Here is a 24,599-nt window from a genome sequence, read left to right on the forward strand (position 1 = left end):
CTGCGGCCCGCGGGCCGGATGTGGCCCTTTGCTTGCCTTTATCCAGGCCTTAGAGAATTATTCCTTCCACTGACACCAAAGGTGGAGCACTATTCCTCCCACTGATACCAATGATGGGGCACTATTCCTTCCACTGACACCAAAGGTGGAGCACTATTCCTTCCACTGACACCAAAGGTGGAGCACTATTCCTCCCACTGATACCAATGGTGGAGCACTATTCCTCCCACTGACACCAATGATGGGGCACTATTCCTTCCACTGACACCAAAGGTGGAGCACTATTCCTCCCACTGATACCAATGGTGGAGCACTATTCCTCCCACTGACACCAATGATGGGGCACTATTCCTCCCACTGATACCAATGGTGGAGCACTATTCCCCCCACTGACACCAATGATGGGGCACTATTCCTCCCACTGACACCAAAGGTGGAGCACTATTCCTCCCACTGACACCAAAGGTGGAGCACTATTCCTCCCACTGATACCAATGGTGGAGCACTATTCCTCCCATTGACACCAACAATGGGGTACTATTCCTCCCACTGACACCAAAGGTGGAGCAATATTCCTCCCACTGACACCAATGATGGAGCACTATTCCTCCCATTGATACCAATGATGGGGCACTATTCCTCCCACTGACACCAACAATGGGGTACTATTCCTCCCACTGACACAAACAATGGGGTACTATTCCTCCCACTGACACAAACAATGGGGCACTATTCCTCCCACTGACACCAACAATGGGGCACTATTCCTTCCACTGACACAAATGATGGGGCACTATTCCTCCCACTGACACAAATGATGGGGCACTATTCCTCCCACTGACACCAATGATGGGGCGCTATTCCTACCACTGATACCAATGATGGGACACTATTCCTCTCACTGACACCAATGATGGGGCACTATTCCTCCCACTGACACCAATGATGAGGCACTATTCCTCCCACTGATACCAATGATGGGGCACTATTCCTCCCACTGATACCAATGATGGGACACTATTCCTTCCACTGATACCAATGATGGGGCACTATTCCTCCCACTGACACCAACAATGGGGCACTATTCCTCCCACTGACACCAATGATGGGGCACTATTCCTCCCACTGATACCAATGATGGGGCACTATTCCTCCCATTGACTCCAACAATGGGGTGCTATTCCTCTCACTGACACCAACAATGGGGTACTATTCCTCCCTTTGGCACCCGAGATAGGGAACTAATTCTCCCACTGACACCAGCAATGGGACTTTATTCCTTCCACTGGCACCAAAGGTGGAGCACTATTCCTCCCACTGACACCAACAATGGGGTACTATTCCTCTCTCCAGTGATGGGACTCTATTACTCCCACTGACACCAGTGATATAATTTGTTTTCCCCAAGTGACCACCAAGCCTATGGCACTGTTTACTTCCACCAATGCCGGGGCATTTTATAGTCCCACTGGCCACAGTCCGGCCCACCTACAGTTTCAAGGGCAGTAAACTGGCACTTTGTTTCGAAAGTTTGCAGACCCCTGGTCCAAGGAGTCAATTCAGTAAGAGTTACCCTCTTCACGCCGGCGCCTCCTGGCTCTTTAAGGGGTTTCAAACGACGGGATGTGGGGTTTTAGGGTCATGTGACCGCCGTGATTCGCTGTCACGGCGGTCACATGATCGGAAAGGTCCCAATCGCAAGGGGAGATCGGGACCTTTCCGTGGGACACCGACACGTGTGCTGGAAGCACGCAGGGCGTGCACTCTCAGCACATGTGTGTTTTCCAATGGTACGCAAATATACGGCCGCTCGGCGTCAAGGCCCAGCTGCCAAGAGGCCATATTTTTGCGTACGGTCAGCGTGAGGGGGTTAAATAACGACTGAAAAAAATGCGGTAAAATAACGCATGCGGTACTTTTTTTGCAAATGTGCAATTCACTAAGAATTTTGCGATAAGTAACTCTTGCGGTAAAATATCGTTATTGCGGTAATTAATGTATATTTTCATGCGGTAATTTATCACACGGTGGCTGGTTGTTAGGGAAGCCGGCCGCCGCATCCTTAACAACGGATAACTCACAGCTGTCAGCGGGGGTCCCACTGACAGCCGAATGAACACAAAACATGCCGGCAATTACAATTGATGAATAAAACAGCGTGAAGCCCCCCTGTCCCCCCCCCTCCATACGGTCCCCTTTGGGTCTGGTATGGATTTTAAAGAAACCCCACACACACACACAAAAAAAAAAAAACGGCCCTTAGCTCTGCTCTGGGCTCTGGGGGAACCCCACACCAAAATAAAAAAAAAAAAGAAAAAGGTGTGCGAGTCCCCTCCCAATCCTAAGGGATTTTGGGTCTGGTATGGATCTGGGAGGACCCTACGCCATTTTTAAAAAAATGTTGGCCTGGGGTTCTCCTTAGTATCCAAACCAGACCCCTATGAGCTACATCTGAAAAATACAGCGTGTGATACCGCCACAAACAAAGGGCGTTTGTTCAGCAGCAATGCGGGGGAACGCAGTTCCGGCACCTCCAGCACTGAATGTATGTAATGGCAAAGGGTGCTGGAAGGTTTGCTGATGCTGGCTGCTTGGGGATATGTTGTCACTGGAGGGGATCTATTTTTGCATGGCAGTCTATTGTTGCTGGTGGGGGGGTCTATTGTTGCTGGTGGGGGATCTATTGTTGCTGGCGGGGGATCTATTGTTGCTGGCGGGGGTTCTATTGTTGCTGGCGGGGGTTCTATTGTTGCTGTGGGGGATCTATTGTTGCTGGTGGGGGTTCTATTGTTGTTGCTGGAAGGGATCTACTGTTGAGAAATGGAGTCCATTGTTGCTGAAGAGTGTATTGATGCTGGCTGCTGGGAGATCTGTTGTTGATATATAGATTTGTTGCTGCTGTGACCTGACTTCCACCCTCGGCTATGTTTGTTCTCCATCGTCCCCCTGTATGTAGGAATGTAGCCACCTTCTCTTGGTTGCTCCCGAAATGGGCTATGGACTATGAGATCATGGAACTATGGCCTGTGGGTTATGGACTATGGGATCATGGGTCTATGGGCTACGGACTATGGGATCATGGGACTATGGGATCATGGGACTATGGGATCAAGGGACTATGGGATCAAGGGACTATGGGCTACGGACTATGGGATCATGGGACTATGGACTATGGGATCATGGGACTATGGTATCAAGGGACTATGGGCTACGGACTATGGGATCATGGGACTTTGGCGTATAGAATATGGGATCATGGAACTATGGGCTTCAGACTGTGGGATTATGGGACTATGGGCTATAGACTGTTTGACCATGGGACTATCATGGGACTATGGGCTATGGAATATGGGATCATGGGACTTTGGGCTAATGACTATGAGATCATGGGACTATAGACTCTAGGATCATGGGACTATAGGCTACAGGCTATGGGATTATGGGACTATGGGCTATTGACCGTGGGATGATGGAATGGGGGGCTATAGACTGTGGGACCATGGGACTATCATGGGACTATGGGCTACGCAATATGGGATCATGGGACTATGGTCTAATGACTATGGAATCATGGGACTATGGGCTACAGGCTATGGGATCATGGGACTATGGGCTACAGGCTATGGGATCATGGGACTATGGGCTACAGGCTATGGGATCATGGGACTATTGGCTACAGGCTATGGAATCCTGGAACTATGGGCTACAGGCTATGGGATCATGGGACTATGGGCTACAGGCTATGGAATCATGGGACTATGGACTACGGAATATGGGATCATGGGACTATGGGCTACAGGCTATGGAATCATGGGACTATGGGCTACAGGCTCGGTTTGAACTTCAGTAAGTCGTCTTCACCGAGTCTAGATGCCTAAATGCATTGAGTTGTTGCCTTGTGATTGGCTGATTAGTAATTTGTGTTACCGAGCAACTGAACAGGTGGACCTAATAAAGTGGCCGGTGAGTGTAGACTTATGCAGGCCATACACGGGTCAAATTCCGAACAATTTTTCGTTAGAAAATCAGACATTTCATGGATTTTGTAATCCAATGGCGCCATCATTGATATCGAAAATTGACCGAAGCTTTCATTTCCCCTCGTGTTGCTACAGAAAAGAATTTCCATGTCCCAGAATTTCCTTTTCATTCCAGGTCGCGGCTCGTTTCTTTTTCGATGACATTTCTCGCACGATTCTCCCGTCATTGATTAGAAATTTGTTCAGTTTTCAAAAAATTTTCAACATTCCAGATCACTCAGATTCGATGATTGCTTGAAAATTGGCCGTTGATGGTGTGAAATTCTAATGAAAATTCTTAGAAAAGATTTTCGAAAGAGAATTCTTCAACAATTCGACCCGCATGTGGTCGGCTTTACATTGTGCAAAAAGAATGCTCTGTGAAGGTATATAAGCATATAAATATAAATGCTCAAAAAGGTCGGTGAACAGTGCGCAAAATTAATAGAAAATGTTAAAACAAAACACACAGTCCACATCCCAAGTCAATGGTTGTAGGAGGGGTGAAAAAGAATCCTAGGAGCGAATAGAGTGCGCACTCACCAGAAGTGCGTATATAATACGCATGTAGAGAGGTATACTTTGCAGAATGTCTCTGGCATCAAAGCTCCGGTCAGATCACACTCCACACCATCCCCTGTCTCACCACGAAGAGCAGTATCCGTCAAACAGTATGGGCGTCAAAAGTACTCCTTAGTCCAGATAGGCACTGTGGGAGATGGTGCTCTCAAGGAGAGCCCAATAAAGGACGCCACATAGTGTAATGCTGTTTGACTTGGGTTTATTAGTCAAAGCAAATACATGAAATACTGACCATAGAATGCTGGCCACATGTAGTGGCTAGATGTCCATGTGCTGTAGGCCCCTGACGCGTTTCGTGCGATGCATGTTCTCAGCCCTACGCCCTTTGAGAACGTGCATTGCACGAAACGCGTCAGGGGGGCTACAGCACATGGACATCTAGCCACTACATGTGGCCAGCATTCTATGGTCAGTATTTCATGTATTTGCTTTGACTAATAAACCCAAGTCAAACAGCATTACACTATGTGGCGTCCTTTATTGGGCTCTCCTTGAGAGCACCATCTCCCACAGTGCCTATCTGGACTAAGGAGTACTTTTGACGCCCATACTGTTTGACGGATACTGCTCTTCGTGGTGAGACAGGGGATGGTGTGGAGTGTGATCTGACCGGAGCTTTGATGCCAGAGGCATTCTGCAAAGTATACCTCTCTACATGCGTATTATATACGCACTTCTGGTGAGTGCGCACTCTATTCGCTCCTAGGATTCTTTTTCACCCCTCCTACAACCATTGACTTGGGATGTGGACTGTGTGTTTTGTTTTAACATTTTCTATTAATTAAGCGCACTGTTCACCGACCTTTTTGAGCATTTATATTTATATCTATATGCTTATATACCTTCACAGAGCATTCTTTTTGCACTTTGATTCAAGCGCTGCACCTATTGTTCTCCTTTTATTGATTATTGTAAGGTTGTTTGGTTACCTTTCTTGGTGTTCTAGCCGCTTACACTAATTTGCTTGTAGCGCTCGCTATACCTTTGTTACACCTTTCGGCTTTACATTGTGCCAAGCTGGACAAAATGGAACCATGCAAAAAAAACAAACAGCTTTAAAATGAAAGTCCGTGCGACCCGCAACTTATGAAGCAACCCGAGCAGATGAACACAGAGATGAAAAAGGTAAAACATTGTGTATGTATGTATAATAAATTGCTTTTTATTCGAAATAAGTGATTGGCTGACCTCTGTTCTCAGCTGCTTAACCCCGTCATGCCTGAGGGGAAAACAAATCTAAACGCCTAAAAACAATTCTGCAACATTGACCCGTGTTAGTAAAACCGTCCGTATCATCAACACTGCTTCGTACATCCGGGCGGATTATACCGAGATTTTTAGGACAAATTGGGTTTCATTTGTGGTGAATGATAATGGATATCTCTTGATTTTTTTTATTATCAAAGGAAAACTGGCCAAAAATAGTAAAAAAGCAACATTTTGTTTTATTTAGCTGTGTTTCTTGTTACGACCATAACCGACCACCAAAGAACAACCCAAAATAAATTCTCCATCTCCTGACGATCGCAGCGACACCATATATGTGTGTTATGTGTTGTTTGTACCCGGAGTACGGCCCGGAAATAGTGCCTAAAACACACTGACACCAAGTTGTTATTATTATTATAGAGTATTTATAAAGCCCCCATAGTTGGCTCAGCGCTGTACATTACAGGGGGGGCAGAACATGTGACAGAACAATACAATGTGATACATGAGGGGATCGAGGGCCCTGATCCTGGGAGCTTACAATCTAGGAAATCCTGACCTTTGGACTTTAGATCCAAACACTAACCCCGGCACTGTACCAGATCAAACCTTCATCTGGGGATTTTCATTATTTTTTCTTTTTTAATATTTATCTTTTTTTTTTAACAAACTTTTTTTTTCTCTCTATGCCAGGAGTTAGAGAGATACAATGTATAATGGAATGTATATAATGATACAATGTGGGGGGAATGGCGCCCCATCATTGGTGTCAGTGGAGGAATAGTGCCCCATCGTTGGTATCAGTGGGAGGAATAGTGCCCCATCATTGGTGTCAGTGGGAGGAATAGTGCCCCATCATTGGTGTCAGTGGGAGGAATAGTGCCCCATCGTTGTTGTTGTCAGTGGGAGGAATAGTGCCCCATCATTGGTGTCAGTGGGAGGAATAGTGTCCCATCATCGGTGTCAGTGGGAGGAATAGTGTCCCATCATCGGTGTCAGTGGGAGGAATAGTGTCCCATCATCGGTATCAGTGGGAGGAATAGCGCCCCATCATCGGTATCAGTGGGAGGAATAGCGCCCCATCATCGGTGTCAGTGGCAGGAATAGCGCCCCATCATCGGTGTCAGTGGCAGGAATAGCGCCCCATCGTCGTTATCAGTGGGAGGAATAGTGCCCCGTCGTCGTTATCAGTGGGAGGAATAGCGCCCCGTCGTCGGTATCAGTGGGAGGAATAGCGCCCCGTCGTCGGTGTCAGTGTGAGGAATAGCGCCCCGTCGTTGGTGTCAGTGGGAGGAATAGCGCCCCGTCGTTGGTGTCAGTGGGAGGAATAGCGCCCCGTCGTTGGTGTCAGAGGGAGGAATAGCGCCCCGTCGTTGGTGTCAGAGGGAGGAATAGCGCCCCGTCGTTGGTGTCAGAGGGAGGAATAGCGCCCCGTCGTTGGTGTCAGTGGGAGGAATAGCGCCCCGTCGTTGGTGTCAGTGGGAGGAATAGCGCCCCGTCGTTGGTGTCAGTGGGAGGAATAGCGCCCCGTCGTTGGTGTCAGTGGGAGGAATAGCGCCCCGTCGTTGGTGTCAGTGGGAGGAATAGCGCCCCGTCGTTGGTGTCAGTGGGAGGAATAGCGCCCCGTCGTTGGTGTCAGTGGGAGGAATAGCGCCCCGTCGTTGGTGTCAGTGGGAGGAATAGCGCCCCGTCGTTGGTGTCAGTGGGAGGAATAGCGTCCCGTCGTTGGTGTCAGTGGGAGGAATAGCGCCCCGTCGTTGGTGTCAGTGGGAGGAATAGTGCCCCGTCGTTGGTGTCAGTGGGGGGAATAGTGCCCCGTCGTTGGTGTCAGTGGGAGGAATAGTGCCCCGTCGTTGGTGTCAGTGGGAGGAATAGTGTCCCATCATTGGTGCATTTGCGCACTGCGGTGTAACTGGCTGTGTGTGGAGCCACATATCTGCAGGTGGCGCGGTATCAGATGTCCGGGGACCCCATTATTTCCATGGCGCCCCTCACATCAGCACAACCCCATTTCTCTGTGTGGGAAACTGCAGCGCTTGGCTGTGAGTAATGCTCAGCGACTTCTCCTGCGCTCCTGGTGGGTGGAGTGTCACAGATATCACCCCTCCCCGCGGTGTATACAGAGGAGCGCAGTGCCATCAATGGAGCTCCGCAACACAGCCAGGCAGACACAACTTCCAGCCCCGCCTACACATATCTCACCCAAGACACGCCCACCACAACCATAACCCGCCCAACTAAGGGCACACATGTGACTTGCAGGACCAGTCATGTGATCGGCTGGGTCCCGCCCCCGTCTAACGGTGTCCTCTCGCGAGATTTTTGGAGCCTGGCGACTGCAAGAACCCGGAAGTCTTGATGAGGAAAGAGGAGGAAGAGCGGGGGATGGACGGTGAGTACCGGAGGGGGACCTACCGACTGTTCCCGGGGATGGTCCTCCCCCCCCTCTTTCCTTCTCCCCTCCTCTCTTTCTTCTCCTCCCCCCTTTCTTTCTTCCCCCCCCTCCTCTCTTTCTTTCCCCCCCCTCCCCTCCTTTCTTTCCTCCCCCCCCCTCCTTTCTTTCCTCCCCCCCCCTCTTTCCTCTCCCCCCCCCTCCTTTCTTTCCTCCCCCCTCCTTTCTTTCCTCCCCCCCCCCTCCTTTCTTTCCTCCCCCCTCCCCTCCTTTCTTTCCTCTCCCCCCCCCTCCTTTCTTTCCTCCCCCCCCTCCTTTCTTTCCTCCCCCCCCCCCTCCTTTCTTTCCTCCCCCCCCCTCCTTCTCCATACGTGGTTGTTGGTGGCGGGGAGGTGTGCTGGATGTCAGAGCTCCCTGATAGTCACATTCCATGTTCCCTTTATTACAGTTACCATCAGATGACGGAGCAGCACCTCCCCCGAGGATCAGCAGCGTGAGGGGGACTCTGTATGCACAGTGCTGCCTCTGACCAGACGCTTCCCGTGTCATCACCACTCTCTGGTTCATCCACCAATCACCGCCTGGGACCAATCAGCTGATGGGGCGGGGCTGCAGCAAGCAGTGAGCTTGGGATGCTGGCAGGTGAGTGAGGTGCAGTGAGTGCTGAGATCATTGTCTGGGAGGAATGAGGGGGGGGGACAGACAGGAGAGAACAGTCACTCAGAGAGTACTGACACTCAGGAGGGACAGAGAGCAGGATACCCGGAGCGCTGACACTCGGGAGGGACAGAGAGCAGGATACCTGGAGAGCTGACACTCGGCAGAGACAGAGAGCAGGATACCCGGAGCGCTGACACTCAGGAGGGACAGAGAGCAGGGTACCCGGAGAGCTGACACTCGGGAGAGACGGAGAGCAGGATACCCGGAGCGCTGACACTCGGCAGAGACAGAGAGCAGGGTACCCGGAACGCTGACACTCGGGAGGGACGGAGAGCAGGATACCCGGAGCGCTGACACTCGGCAGAGACAGAGCAGGATACCCGGAACGCTGACACTCGGGAGGGACGGAGAGCAGGATACCCGGAGAGCTGACACTCGGGAGGGACGGAGAGCAGGATACCCGGAGAGCTGACACTCGGGAGGGACAGAGAGCTGGATACCCGGAGCGCTGACACTCGGGAGGGACAGAGAGCTGGATACCCGGAGCGCTGACACTCGGGAGAGACGGAGAGCAGGGTACCCGGAGCGCTGACACTCGGGAGAGACAGAGAGCAGGATACCCGGAGCGCTGACACTCGGCAGAGACAGAGCAGGATACCCGGAACGCTGACACTCGGGAGAGACGGAGAGCAGGATACCCGGAGCGCTGACACTCGGGAGAGACGGAGAGCAGGATACCCGGAGCGCTGACACTCGGCAGAGACAGAGCAGGATACCCGGAACGCTGACACTCGGGAGGGACGGAGAGCAGGATACCCGGAGCGCTGACACTCGGGAGAGACGGAGAGCAGGATACCCGGAGCGCTGACACTCGGGAGAGACGGAGAGCAGGATACCCGGAGAGCTGACACTCGGGAGGGACAGAGAGCTGGATACCCGGAGCGCTGACACTCGGGAGGGACGGAGAGCTGGATACCCGGAGCGCTGACACTCGGGAGAGACGGAGAGCAGGGTACCCGGAGCGCTGACACTCGGGAGGGACAGAGAGCTGGATACCCGGAGCGCTGACACTCGGGAGAGACAGAGAGCAGGGTACCCGGAGCGCTGACACTCGGGAGAGACAGAGAGCAGGATACCCGGAGCGCTGACACTCGGGAGAGACGGAGAGCAGGATACCCGGAGCGCTGACACTCGGGAGGGACAGAAAGCTGGATACCCGGAGCGCTGACACTCGGGAGAGACAGAGAGCAGGGTACCTGGAGCGCTGACACTCGGGAGAGATGGAGAGCAGGGTACCCGGAGCGCTGACACTCGGGAGAGACGGAGAGCAGGATACCCGGAGAGCTGACACTCGGGAGGGACAGAGAGCTGGATACCCGGAGCGCTGACACTCGGGAGGGACAGAGAGCTGGATACCCGGAGCGCTGACACTCGGGAGAGACGGAGAGCAGGGTACCCGGAGCGCTGACACTCGGGAGGGACAGAGAGCTGGATACCCGGAGCGCTGACACTCGGGAGAGACAGAGAGCAGGGTACCCGGAGCGCTGACACTCGGGAGAGACAGAGAGCAGGATACCCGGAGCGCTGACACTCGGGAGAGACGGAGAGCAGGATACCCGGAGCGCTGACACTCGGGAGGGACAGAAAGCTGGATACCCGGAGCGCTGACACTCGGGAGAGACAGAGAGCAGGGTACCTGGAGCGCTGACACTCGGGAGAGATGGAGAGCAGGGTACCCGGAGCGCTGACACTCGGGAGAGACGGAGAGCAGGGTACCCGGAGCGCTGACACTCGGGAGGGACAGAGAGCAGGTGACCCGGAGCGCTGACACTCGGGAGAGACGGAGAGCAGGGTACCCGGAGCGCTGACACTCGGGAGAGACGGAGAGCAGGGTACCCGGAGCGCTGACACTCAGGAGGGACAGGGAGCAGGGTACCCGGAGCGCTGACACTCAGGAGGGACAGAGAGCAGGTGACCCGGAGTGCTGACACTCAGGAGGGACAGAGAGCAGGGTACCCGAAGCGCTGACACTCGGGAGAGACAGAGAGCAGGGTACCTGGAGCGCTGACACTCGGCAGAGACAGAGAGCAGGGTACCTGGAGCGCTGACACTCGGGAGGGACAGGGAGCAGGATACCCGGAGCGCTGACACTCGGGAGAGACAGAGAGCAGGGTACCCGGAGCGCTGACACTCGGGAGAGACGGAGAGCAGGGTACCCGGAGCGCTGACACTCGGGAGAGACGGAGAGCAGGGTACCCGGAGCGCTGACACTCGGGAGAGACAGAGAGCAGGGTACCCGGAGCGCTGACACTCGGGAGAGACAGAGAGCAGGGTACCCGGAGCGCTGACACTCGGGAGGGACAGGGAGCAGGATACCCGGAGCGCTGACACTCGGGAGGGACAGGGAGCAGGATACCCGGAGCGCTGACACTCGGGAGGGACAGAGAGCAGGGTACCCGGAGCGCTGACACTCGGGAGAGACGGAGAGCAGGGTACCCGGAGCGCTGACACTCGGGAGAGACGGAGAGCAGGGTACCCGGAGAGCTGACACTCGGGAGAGACGGAGAGCAGGGTACCCGGAGCGCTGACACTCGGGAGAGACGGAGAGCAGGATACCCGGAGAGCTGACACTCGGGAGGGACAGAGGGCAGGATACCCGGAGCGCTGACACTCGGGAGAGACGGAGAGCAGGGTACCCGGAGCGCTGACACTCGGGAGAGACGGAGAGCAGGGTACCCGGAGCGCTGACACTCGGGAGAGACGGAGAGCAGGGTACCCGGAGCGCTGACACTCGGGAGAGACGGAGAGCAGGGTACCCGGAGCGCTGACACTCGGGAGAGACGGAGAGCAGGGTACCCGGAGCGCTGACACTTGGGAGGGACAGGGAGCAGGATACCTGGAGCGCTGACACTCGGGAGGGACAGAGAGCAGGGTACCCGGAGCGCTGACACTCGGGAGAGACGGAGAGCAGGGTACCCGGAGCGCTGACACTCGGGAGAGACGGAGAGCAGGGTACCCGGAGCGCTGACACTCGGGAGGGACAGGGAGCAGGATACCCGGAGCAAAGAGTGTAGCAATCTCTCTCTCTTTGCTGAAATGTGAGGACTTTACATACAACAGATAGGAAGTCACGGCTCTGGGATCTGTTTGTGTTCCCAGCCGATTGGTTACAGATCTGTAGAATTGTCTCCATTGTCTCCCCCAGGATGGCGGTGGACTCCTTGCTGGCTCAGTACCAGAGCTGGCTGCTCGTTGCCTGCACTCAGGATGATGCCGCTCCCTGCGCTGACACCAAGCTGATTGACGCGGTGAGACGGACGATCCTGGAAGAGCCCGACCTGCACAACGCTCTCCACAATGATGCCTTCTCCTTGATTGGCAGCGGCCTCCAGGACCAATCAGATCTTCTCTCCGCCCTGAATCGTATGGCCAATGCCTTCCAGGCCCTGGAGCAGGCGGCCCTTCATCTTTACTTCACTCCTTGGAGAAAAGAGTTTTATACCATAAAGGTGAGTGAGGTCTCCCAAAATGTATTCTGCTACATCTACAAAAAATCCCGATAAGCATGTATTGATTAGTTTGCGGAGAAGTTACAGCGTCTGAAAACTGCGGGACGGTTACTGGAAATGGATTTCTCTTTTTATACTAATAATGGCGCCAATCAGCAACTTATAGTGGGAATGCAATATTGCGGCGGACATTTTTACACTTTGTGGGAACCAGTGACACGAATGCAGTGATCAGTGCTAAAGTATACACTGATCACTGTGCTGGTGTCACTGGTTGGGAAGGGGTTAACATCTAGGGTGATCAAAGGGTTAACTGTGTGCCTTGCAATGTGCTTGGTGTACAGTAGGTGGCGATGTTACTTGGGGAAGTGAAGGCTCATGTTCGCAGGGACACAAGTTCCTTCACTTCCCTCCCTGTCAGAACAGTGCCTTGTTTACATAGGCAGAGCTCTGTTCTTTGTCCTGCCTGACGATTGGCGGGTGCCGGCGAACATCTGTTTACCGGGACTCACAGATCAGCTTCTCTTGTTAGTGTTCACAGCAGAAGCAAACCGACGGCGGCGCGCCCTCCCCCTATGGTGGAAGTGCAAAATCACGTGTATATAGACCTGATTTTGTACTGGAGGACTGCCCTGTAGCGGTAAAACTGCTATAAAGGGATCTTTCAGTGGGTTAACCCCTCCAGAGGATTCCCCCCTCCCCCTCCAGAGCATTCCCCCCTTCCTGACCAGGCCATTTTTTTTGCATTACGGCGCTGCATTACTTTAACTGACAATTGCGCGGTCATGCAACACTGCACTCAAATTTACGACCTTTTTTCCCACAAATTGAGCTTTCTTTCGGTGGTATTTGATCCCCTGTGCGGTTTAATTTTTTTTGCTATAACCAAAAAAAAGACCGACAATTTTGAGAAAAAAAACAATATTTTGGACTTTTTGCTATAAAACGTGTTCAGTAAAACAATTGAATCAAATTTCGTCCTAAATTTCATCCAAAATGTATCCCGCTCCGTGTCTTTGCTAAAAAAAAAAACCCAATACATGTAAATTAATTGGTTTACGTGAAAGTTATAGCGTCTACAAATGGCGGTATAGATACGGGGATTTTGTTTTTCTACCAGTAATGGCAGCGATCAGCGATGCTGACACTGGGGGTAACTGACTTGGTGTCACTGACATCCCCAGTGACACCAATACAGTGATCAGTGCTAAAAAAAAAAAAAAAGCCCTGACACTGTACTAATGGCACTGGGCAGGAAGGGGTTAATGTGAGGGGCTATCAAAGGGTTAACTATATGTAGGGAGTGATTTACTAGGGGGGGCGGTGTCTGTGTGCTTCACTGTGATCACACTGATCTGGATGGCTGTGCTGTGCAGTGTGCCCGAGCTGACAGGGAGGAGGACTGTTAGTAAACAAAACAATCTTCCTCCCAGTTGGAGATGCTCGGTAATTACTGGGCGGAGCCCGGTGATTGACGGCCACGAATGGCGATGCGGGTAGAGTGCGCACCCCCCTACCCGGAAATGCGAAATCACGTATGTGTATATATATATATATATATACGATTTTGCGCACCCGTGCCACCCTCTAGCAGTATATCTGCTACAGGGCAGCGGGGAAGCTGTAAAAAACATAATATAACAGATGAGAACACCGAACCCCCGGAAGTGCCATCTTGGTGTACCCTCCATAGGCTGGATGTGACGTCACTGGTTAACTGCCCGACACGTTTCGCCCCTCCCCATCATCGGTGATGTCCTATCCGGCCCGTGGAGTGCTCACTGAGGTGATGCTTCCCATTTTGGTGGTCTCAAGGAGGTGAAGATGGCTGGCTTTACATACATCCAAGTAAATTGTTTTTTATTCATCACAGGGTAATCCCAGGATAAAACAGTTTACGTGTTTCGGCCATAAGGCCTTCATCATGGCTACCTTGGAAGATGTTTTATCCTGTGGTCACCCTGTGGTGAATAAAGACCAATATATTTGGATGTCCCGGGTTGCTGGCTGCATGTAAAGCCAACTTTACATACATACATGTTTCACTGCATTGCAAAACGCTTGCCAACGCCAAACCGGAAGCATCACCTCGGCGCACACTCCACAGGCCGGATAGGACATCACGGGGAGGGACGAAACGTGTTGGGCAGAGTTAACCAGTGACATCATATCCGGCCTGTGGAGTTCACGCCAAGGTGGCACTTCTGAGTTCGGTGTTCTCTGTGTTTTTCTGTTATAGGGGTATGAATAGTTTTTCATGACGCTGTATCTTTGCTATCATCATTGTATGAGTGAGTGGGACACTCCCGGAACCTGAGTACAGAATTTTGAACCCCTCTCTGTGATATTTTGGTAATCTGGATTGAATGCTGTATTTTTGTATTCTGGCTTCACACCCACGCTGGTCATCTCCCTTGTCTCCCTACAGACCTACTCTGGCCATTATGTCCACCTCCTGGAGCCGGCGCTCTCTCAAGATGGAATTTTATTGGCTCTCGGCAAACTGGGGTACGAACCTCAGGAAGGCGGGGCTTGCCTGTCTCTCCGTGCCCCGCCTTTAGCGCACATGCTCAGTACGGCAGCCCTGGGCTTCCTTGCTGCTCAGTTGGAGTGTCGCATATTGGCGGACATCGTCCTCATCTCCGGACCGGCGCTGGTGAACGGAGCCGACCTCATCCAGGAGAGGAAGACGTGGAGAGGAGAAGCTGCATGTATGGAGAGGCTGCAGAAACTCATCCAGGAAGCCGCCCAGGTTCCCAAGTCTCCTCCCACCGCGGACGCACTCAATAGCTGTGACTTTGATAAAGTTGGCGAATTGTACCGACCCAAATTCTGCGACCATTGCCACGAGACCTGGGAGCAGCACGTGAACGGGAGATGCAGGGAAAGAACGGAGCGGCTTGTGCTCCTCAAGAGGAAAGGGGATCTTCTCCCGCAAGGAGAGGACGCCGGCTCTGCGTCGCTCCAGATGCAGGCGGAGTATACCATGCATGACTGCGTGTACACGGATGGATCGTTACAGCAGTGCTGTGCGGAGTGCCGCCTTCTCCACAGCTCTTCCTGTCCGCGGCTGACCGCGTGTAGGAGTTCCGGCCATGCGCTCACTCCACTGACTCCGACCAAGAAGCGGGAGGCCGTGATGCAGGAAGAGGGCAGGCAGTACAAGCTGCACATCTGCTTACACCCGGGGAATTTACCGCATTACCGCTGTTCCCAGTGCAGGGAGCTGCACTACATAAACTGCAAGCAGCTGGAGGAGTGCCGAGGGAGGCAGCACTGCGCCAGAATGATCATGCTGGAGAAGGACCAGCAACTGTGGCTACGGAGGAGCCTCATGGACCTGACCCAGCTGTGTGTAGACGGCGCCCTGGAGAGGGGAAGTGAAGTATAGATCTCTACCGTCATTTCTAGGGGAATGGGCAGAGCGGTTACCACCAGGGAACCAATCAGGATACAGAAATGGAATCTACTCTTGCCAACTTTTTTTAATTGCAAACTGCTGCTGATTGCTGTACCAGCATCCCAGATCCTTCCATTAAAGTGGTTCTAAACCTCAGACATGAAATGTGAACAAAGCGCATCCCTCTGTAGTGTGTCCTTGTCTCAGTCCAGAGCACTAAGGCTCGGTTCACATCTGTGCGGGTGGTGACGCTGTGGATCCGCACAAAAATCCGAACAGCCGCACCACCCCCACAAAAGAATGTGGACCCGCGGGCGGGTGCCATTAATTCTAATGGCACGCCGCCTGCACTGAAAATTGCAACCGCACTGGGAGCCGAGGTTCCGGGGTGGGCTGTGGTTTCCAAAGAAGTGTAGGGACTTCCCTGCGTGTCCCGGGACACGGGAGTCCACTCAAATGAATGGGCTCTTGTGCCCGCACAGCCGCATATATGTGAACCAGGGCTTAGTGTCATTTCTGTCTGCTGCCTCCTTCCTCTGCATGAGTCACTTCTGACAAGTTCTCCTGACGAGATAAAAAGGTGACGGGAGCTCCAGCGCACAGCCTGTGATTGACAGCCTCAGTTTTGTTGCTGTGTGAAGGGGGGAGGGAGCTCCTTTTCCCTTCCTTCAATCGGCTCACTGATCTCTGCAGAATGTAACTTCAGCCTCCTGCTTTCTGAAAGCTCAGACAAGCTGTATAAATTATGTACTGTAAACAGATGTAGAGAGGACTGCAGATACACAGGTACAACGTATGTAGGAGGGTCTTTTTCCTCTCTGTGTATCACCTGAGGCCGGTCACTGGGGATATGGAGGGTTTACAGCCACCATTTTGACAGACAAAGCCCTGACCCATCCTTGTAGTGTTAGCTCAGCCCTCAGTCATCCACAGCCAATAGAAATGTGCAGAAGGCAGGAAGGGGCGGGAAAACATCAGCGTTGTCAGGTCTTTGAAATGCCAGGATGGTCTGGGAGGATGTAGGTGCCTGTCCAGACTTGCAGCAGCCCCCATGACAACCTTCAAAGCCGTCACCCCTATCCCTCCTCCACTGCTTGGCGAGTCATTGACCAGAAACAAGTATGCATCCAGTGAAGTCAGAACTTCCATACTTGTTTCAGGTCGGTAAAGGAGTACACCTATGGAACGTGCGGTCGCCATGGTAGCAATAGCAGATTCTTTGTTTTGCACCTTACAAGGTCCTCCATGGTCAACAGGACCCCATTGGTCAGCATGACTATACGTTTGTTGGGTGCTGGAGGACGGCGAGCTGCTTCTCCCATTTCTGTGCAGTGCGGCTTCATCTCAGGAAGACATTGAAAGCCGAACAGCGGTGAGAGCGGCGGTGTCAGAGCTGCAGCGGTGTCGAAGCTGCGGTGGTGAGAGCGGCGGTGTCGGAGCTGCGGTGGTGAGAACGGCGGTGTCGGAGCTGCGGTGGTGAGAGCGGCGGTGTCGGAGCTGCGGTGGTGAGAGCGGCGGTGTCGGAGCTGCGGTGGTGAGAGCGGCGGTGTCGGAGCTGCGGTGGTGAGAGCGGCGGTGTCGGAGCTGCGGTGGTGAGAGCGGCGGTGTCGGAGCTGCGGTGGTGAGAGCGGCGGTGTCGGAGCTGCGGTGGTGAGAGCGGCGGTGTCGGAGCTGCGGTGGTGAGAGCGGCGGTGTCGGAGCTGCAGCGGTGTCGAAGCTGCGGTGGTGAGAGCGGCGGTGTCGGAGCTGCAGCGGTGTCAAAGCTGCGGTGGTGACAGCGGCGGTGTTGGAGCTGCGGTGGTGAGAGCGGCGGTGTCGGAGCTGCGGTGGTGAGAGCGGCGGTGTCACAGGCGGGTGACAGCGGACTGGCTGGAATGTAGACGGGGAAATCTACATCCGTCTGCCTCAGCTAGGATGGAGGGGTTGTTGAAATTGGGAACTCCATCATATGGTGCCATTCCCCCCCCCACACGCAGTGACGGTGTTTATGCAATTATTTATAGTCACACCAATGATTCGCTCCGTTGTAACTCCTCTGGATCGTTCCATCTTCTGTCTCCTCATAAGAAGTGTCAGATCTGATCTGCCTCTATGTTCGGGGTAACTGAAGGTGCGGGATTGGATCATTGACAGGCATATAGCGGTTTCAGAAGGGGGATGGTAGTAAATTAATGAGACTCCTTAAAGAGGACCTGTACAGCGATAGCACAAAAAGTCCAGCAGAGGACAAGGGACCAGGCACCCTGCACTCCATCACACCCCGCGCTCTTCCGTTCCATAGTCTGCACCCCGCGCTCTTCCGTTCCATAGTCTGCACCCCGCGCTCTTTGTTCATGTCTGCACCCCGCGCTCTTCCGTTCCATAGTCTGCACCCCGCGCTCTTCCGCTCCAAAGTCTGCACCCCGCGCTCTTCCGCTCCAAAGTCTGCACCCCGCGCTCTTCCGCTCCATAGTCTGCACCCCGCGCTCTTCCGCTTCATAGTCTGCACCCCGCGCTCTTCCGTTTCATAGTCTGTACCCCGCGCTCTTCCGTTCCATAGTCTGCACCCCGCTCTCTTCCGTTCCATAGTCTGCACCCGGCGGTCTTCGTTCCATAGTCTGCACCCCGCTCTCTTCCGTTCCATAGTCTGCACCCTGCGTTCTTTTATTCCATAGTCTGCACCCCGCGCTCTGTCTGCACCCTGCAGTCTTCCATACCATAGTCTGCACTGTTTCGGTGTGGAAGTGGACCTATTGGTAGAGGCGGGGCTTTGATTCTTTAGGTCAGAGCTGTCCCTTGATGACTGGAGGAGTAATATTCAGAAGGGTAGAGGAAGCACAGAGCCAAAGCAAGAAGATCCTTGCACTGCAGGTCTCTAGATACAGCTGCTATTCCAGCAAGAACAGTGATTAGTACAGCAATGCCCTCACCCAATCTCCTGCGACCAGCAATGCCCTCACCCAATCTCCTGCGACCAGCAATGCCCTCACCCAATCTCCTGCGACCAGCAGTGCCCTCCCCCAGTCTCCTGGGACCAGCAGTACCTCCCCCAATCTCCTGCGACCAGCAATGCCCTCACCCAATCTCCTGCGACCAGCAGTGCCCTCCCCCAGTCTCCTGGGACCAGCAGTACCTCCCCCAATCTCCTGAGACCAGCGGTGCCCTCACCCAATCCCCTGAGACCAGCAGTGCCCTCACCCAATCCCCTGAGACCAGCGGTGCCCTCAACCAATCCCCTGAGACCAGCGGTGCCCTCAACCAATCCGCTGAGACTAGCGGTGACCTCAACCAATCTGCTGAGACCAGCAGTGACGTCAACCAATCCCGAGACCAGTGGTGCCCTCACCCAATCCCGAGACCAGCAGAGCCCTCACTCAATCTCCTGAGACCAGCAGTCAGAGGCAGCAGTGCCTTAGATGATTCTACGCTGCAGATATCCAGCTATGAGGTTGTAGGTACACCAGTGTTTCGGCACAGGAAGTGCACAGATATTTTTTAGTACGAATTAGAAAATTGTCAATTTTTTAAGGTACTGCTTAGGTACAATAAATTTCTAGCACTTCTAAAGTCAATTTGTTTTTTCTTAATAACAAACATATATACTTCCCTGGTCTGTATGATGGTTTGGCGCAGAGCAGCTCTGATCCTCCTTGTCGGGTGCCTCACTGTCGCCTTCATTTCTCAGCTTCCTATGGTGGCACACCTGAGGGCTTGATCCTGAGCTGCGCCGCCTGCATCTATAGACATAGTGAGGCTCGGCCAGAAACCAACCCCGCCCCCCCCCCGTATTGTAGGAGTTGACTGACAGCACCGGGAACCATCCAGCAAAACCTTAGAGCGGGGAGAAGAGCCTCTGCAGATGGGCACAGTGCTGTACCAAGTTCAGGCTCGGGTAGGTAGGAGGGGGAGGGGAGGGGTGATACAAATACTGGGACATTCTTTCACCTTTTATGCAGGGAATGCATTAATGTAAGAAATGTTTCGGCGATACAACCACTGCACCTCTTGGCGTTGGCACCTTAAGGCTTTTTAAGGGGTTCCAGATGCCGGGAGGTGGGGCAAGGTTTCTGATCACATGACTGCCGTGATTGGCTGTCACATGACCAAGAAAGCTCCCAATCGCAAGTAGAGATCGGGAGTTTCCATTAGCCGCCAGCTTGACTTGATAAAGTAGGCCACGCCTCAAATGCGTCGGCATAGCAACCCTGCCGTATGGTCTCTCCCCGTCTGCATGGGGCGTCACAACTACAGCCCAGAGCTGCGATTTATTGTCTGAGATAGGAGAGTGACCAGATCCAAATCTATAGGGGAGGGGGATGGCGGCCGATGAACTTTCCTTGTTTTTTAACGTGAATGGATTTCTTTTTTTTTTTGTAGATTTTTACTAATAAATATTCCAATGAAGCGATTGTACGAGGGAAACAAATAAATGTTATTGATCAGATTTCTTGTTTTCTTTAATTCATGTTTTACCCCGATTCTCCCCCATAATAACGCCGGCCATACACGGGTCAAATCCTAAATCTTCTTTAGAAAATCGGAAATTTTGTGCGTTTTGTAACCCGATGGCGCTGCCATTGATTTTGAAATTTGACCAACCGAGTCTTTCATTTCACATGTTGCTACAGAAAATAATTATTTTCGTGGCCGAGAATCTTTTTTTTTTTTCTTTCCAGGTCGCGGCTCGCGCTCATCTCTTTGTCGATTTCCTTTCTCGCACAATTCTCCCATCATTGATTAGAAATTAAGTTTGCTTCTCAAAAAAATTTCCATTGTGCCCGATCGCTTACATTGGATGGCCGCTCCAAAATCGGTCCCACTGATGGTGCGAAATTCCAACTAAAATTCTTAATGACAATTTTCAAAAGAACATTTGTTCAGTATTTGACCCGTGTATGGCCTGCAGGATGCTCCTCATGAAAAGTGCTGGCGGCACAGCTGGCAAAGCATTCTGGGACTTGTAGTCCCTCGACAGCAGAAGGACTGACTGGAGCTTTCTCGCTGATTGATATTCGGATTCTTCTTGTTCTGGGTAACACGGAGTCTCTCCCGCCAAGGAGGGTGACCTCAGGGAACCAATGGAAGTCGATGGGAGCAAAAGGATCGCAGACCCCCGGGATTCGTTCAAACAATTGCAGATCACTGCCACTCCTTCAGCCCTGGATCACAGTCACATCGCATGCGTTTCTGTGTGGTGCAAGTGGAGTGGGGGGGGGGGGGGGGGGTTATTTTTTCTGCAGAAAGACTACAAATGTCGGGAAACGTTTTTCTTTACTTTGTTATAAAACTTCTCAAATAAAAATGGCGGACAGGACAGACACCTCTGAAAGAATAGGCTGAGGCCAGTGCAGGAGGACCCCCCCCCTCATCCTGATATACACTGATGCCAGTGCAGGAGGACCCCCCCCATCCTGATATACACAAGGACAGGGGTAAGGAACGCCATTCTTGGTTTAGGTCCCATAAGCGCTGGAGGCTGGGGGGGGGGGGGGGGCGTAGTCCGATGCCACAGCAGCTACAGGAATCGATGTCCACAACAGAAGAGGGTGCACCACAAAGCTCAGCAAGGATGGCAGTTGGTTGGACAGCCCTTGGCAGCCATCAGAAACACTCATAGATCACCGCTGAGTATCCCTCCCCACAAAGGGCAAGCCGCCGCCAACCCCCACCCTCACAAAGGGCAAACAACCCAAACCCAACCCCCCCACAAAGGGCAGCCAACTCCCTTCCCAACATAGGGCAGCCAAACCCCTTCCCACCTTCAGAAAGGGCAGCCAACCCCCTCCCCCCATATGTCACGCTTTGCAATGTAGTCCTCATCAGAGAGGACCAGGATGACTCCAGGCACCCAGAGAAACCTTGGTCGTGGTTCTCCATAGTTCGGTCCTCATACTCGAGCTGCCCCAATGACAGGTGACACCGAATTCCCGGTTACACTATTGTCTGCTCTTACTGCAGAGACATCTTCCAGACAGTTCACATTGCACTGGAAAACATGGCGGCTCCACTCCTATTCGCAGACACAAGTACGGCGGTTCACGGTTTGCAGCGTTTAGCCTGGCTCTCCACCCCGACGCTGCTCACCCTCTTGTTGCGGTGATGAGGGAACGTCGGCATCAGCTGCGGCTCACAAGCTGAAAAAAAGCAAAAATTACATAAAAGTGTTATTTCTGTAAAAAATGTATCCTGGGGGGTCTGATGGGGAGAAATGTACTAAAGGCAGAATTTACTGTCGCCCAAAGGGACCAATCAGATTCCAGGATGTCATTTAAAACCACGACAGTAAAATAACAACAACAGGTGGAAGTGGACTCCTGCGGCGGCAAACATATAAACATGGTCTTTTACCACTTGACTAGATGTCCAGAGCACCCCAATCAAGAATCCCCCACCCTCCATAACATCACCGTGCACCCCCTTTAGGGGCAGAGCTGGAAAGCAGAAAGTGCCAGGTCTGGAGGAGGACCAGAGGAGGGCTGGAGTCAGTTACCAGAGTCTGCTGAATGCTGAGACCGGGGGAGGCAGAGATGAGGGGGGACTGCAGCTGTACTGAGAAATGCAGGATCTGGCGGAGGTGTTCTATCCTCCTCTGCTGCCGACTGCTGAGACAAGGGGTACCTGCAGGAGAGGTGCAAGGGCCACATGAAATGGCCTGGAGGGCCAGATTCGGCCCGTGGGCCTTATGTTTGACACCTGTGAAAACGCAATGACTGAGAGCCAATGGAATTCCTTCTCCCTGCGGTAGAGTGTATCTCGGTTCCCGGGTGGCACCATGCATCGGGAGTGACGTGTTCTGGTCCTGCAGTGGAGTGTATCTGGGGCCCGGGAGTGACGTGTTCTGGTCCTGCAGTGGAGTGTATCTGGGGCCCCGGGAGTGACGTGTTCTGGTCCTGCAGTGGAGTGTATCTGGGGCCCCGGGAGTGACAGTGTTCTGGTCCTGCAGTGGAGTGTATCTGGGGCCCCGGGAGTGACGTGTTCTGGTCCTGCAGTGGAGTGTATCTGGGGCCCCGGGAGTGACATGTTCTGGTCCTGCAGTGGAGTCTATCTGGGGCCCCGGGAGTGACGTGTTCTGGTCCTGCAGTGGAGTGTATCTCGGGCCCCGGGAGTGACGTGTTCTGGTCCTGCAGTGGAGTGTATCTGGGGGCCCCGGAGTGACGTGTTCTGGTCCTGCAGTGGAGTGTATCTGGGGCCCCGGGAGTGACATGTTCTGGTCCTGCAGTGGAGTCTATCTGGGGCCCCGGGAGTGACGTGTTCTGGTCCTGCAGTGGATACACTCCAGTGCAGGGAGAAGGAATTTCCATTGGCTCTCAGTGATTGCGTTCCTCTACTACATGGATCCTCATAACGGCAGGACATTCCACCACATCCACGGAGTCTGGTAATTTAGGATCGCTCACATCGACTACCAACTGCCGATCGTCCGACTATACACTAACCTGTCCAAGGCAATGTGTGGGCTGATGGGAGTCGTTCCTTCACAATGTGTTTGGATGACACCCAAGTCTTGGTCGTTCTTTCCAGTATGCCTTTGAGCGCTGTTGCAGTCTTGACCAATCCCCCCCCATATCCTCTGACCGATTCTCCCCCCCATATCCTCTGACCGATTCTCTCCCCCCCCCCCCCCCATATCCTCTGGACCGATTCTCCCCTCCCCAATATCCTCTGACCGATCCACCCCCCCCCCCCCCCCCATATCCTCTGACCGACCCATCCCCCCCCATATCCCTCTGACCGATCCACCCCCCCCCATATCCTCTGACCGATCCACCCCCCCCCCCATATCCTCTGACATATCCTCTGACCGATCCACCCCCCCCATATCCTCTGACTGATTCCTCCCCAACCCCCCCCCCCCACTATCCTCTGACCGATTCCCCCCCCCCCCCGGTATCCTCTGATAGACCCCCCCACGTAACCTCTGTCCAATTCCTCCCCCATATCCTCTGACCGATCCACCCCCCCATATCCTCTGACTGATTCCTCCCCAACCCCCCCCCCCCCCCCCCCCCCACTATCCTCTGACCGATTCCCTCCTCCCCCCCCCGGTATCCTCTGATAGACCCCCCCACGTAACCTCTGTCCAATTCCCTCCCCCAGTATCCTCTGACCGATTCCCCCCTGTTACCCTCTGACCGATTCCCCCCCCCCCCGTATCCTCTGACCGATCCCCCCCCATATCCTCTTAATGTGTGGCACGGCTACTCACGGAGAGGCTTTTCCTTGAAGTAAGAGCTGGCCAGGCTGTCCTCCGCTGTGGCTCTGAGAAGGTGGGAGAGAGAACATCGCTCAGTATGGAGGTTCAGGACGTTCGATGACAACATTCCGCCATCTTGTCCTCTTACCTCTTCTTTGGGTCGTACATGAAGAGAAAGTTGAGGAGCCGCAGGCCGGCCTCGGACAGCCAGGGGAACTTGTGCTTCAGGTTGTTGTACGGCTGCTTGCGGACCGTGTACTGACCAACCAGAGGCAGCTTTGAGAAGCCCTGCAATGAGAACAAAGACGCTGATAAGAGGTCGATCGGCAACTGCCAGTCCCAGGAGCAGCTACCGCGAGGGTCTCCTCTACACCCCCATCTAAAGCCAGCGCGGGTCAAATTCCCAAAAGGATTTTCTTTTCAAAATCTTTCTTGTTGGAATTTCGCACCATTAGTGGGCCACAGAAAGGACGATTTTTACGTGACCATTAAATTTGATCGGCCATGTTGGAAATTTTTTGAAAAACAAATTTCTAATCAATGATGGAAGAATCGTGCGAGAAATGTCATCGAAAAAGAAATGAGCCGCGACCTGGAAAGAAAAGAAAATTCTTTGGCCATGAAAATTCTTTTCTGTAGCAAACTGAAGGCTCGG

The 24,599-nt window shown here is 53.2% G+C and overlaps 1 protein-coding gene and 1 long non-coding RNA gene across 2 annotated transcripts; one reads left to right on the forward strand and one right to left on the reverse strand.

The window, feature by feature from the left end:
- Positions 1–8,063: 8,063 nt before the first annotated feature.
- On the forward strand, positions 8,064–15,936 carry LOC149430672 (spermatogenesis-associated protein 2-like protein). The gene is made up of 4 exons (XM_089666116.1): positions 8,064–8,202; positions 8,651–8,844; positions 12,068–12,371; positions 14,800–15,936. The coding sequence occupies exons 3-4, from the start codon at positions 12,069–12,071 to the stop codon at positions 15,760–15,762; spliced, it is 1,266 nt and encodes a 421-aa protein (XP_089522242.1). The 5' UTR covers positions 8,064–8,202; positions 8,651–8,844; position 12,068; the 3' UTR covers positions 15,763–15,936.
- A 5,578-nt stretch (positions 15,937–21,514) lies between these two features.
- Positions 21,515–24,267, reverse strand: LOC149430673 (uncharacterized). Its single transcript, XR_016309477.1, has 3 exons — positions 24,093–24,267; positions 23,957–24,009; positions 21,515–21,884 (listed from the first exon to the last, which is right to left on the reverse strand). It is a non-coding gene; the product is annotated as an uncharacterized LOC149430673 (long non-coding RNA).
- Positions 24,268–24,599: the final 332 nt, after the last annotated feature.

This window comes from Staurois parvus, unplaced genomic scaffold (genome assembly GCF_062004578.1).
Source record: "Staurois parvus isolate SC_StPar_1 unplaced genomic scaffold, SC_StPar_1.0 ptg002538l, whole genome shotgun sequence".
Lineage (NCBI taxonomy): Eukaryota > Metazoa > Chordata > Amphibia > Anura > Ranidae > Staurois > Staurois parvus.

Coding starts and splice junctions, on each gene's coding strand:
- LOC149430672 (XM_089666116.1), top strand. CDS start 12,069: ATGGCGGTGGACTCCTTGCTGGCTCAGTACCAGAGCTGGCTGCTCGTT. Junction 12,372..14,799: donor AAGAGTTTTATACCATAAAG/GTGAGTGAGGTC, acceptor GTCTCCCTACAG/ACCTACTCTGGCCATTATGT.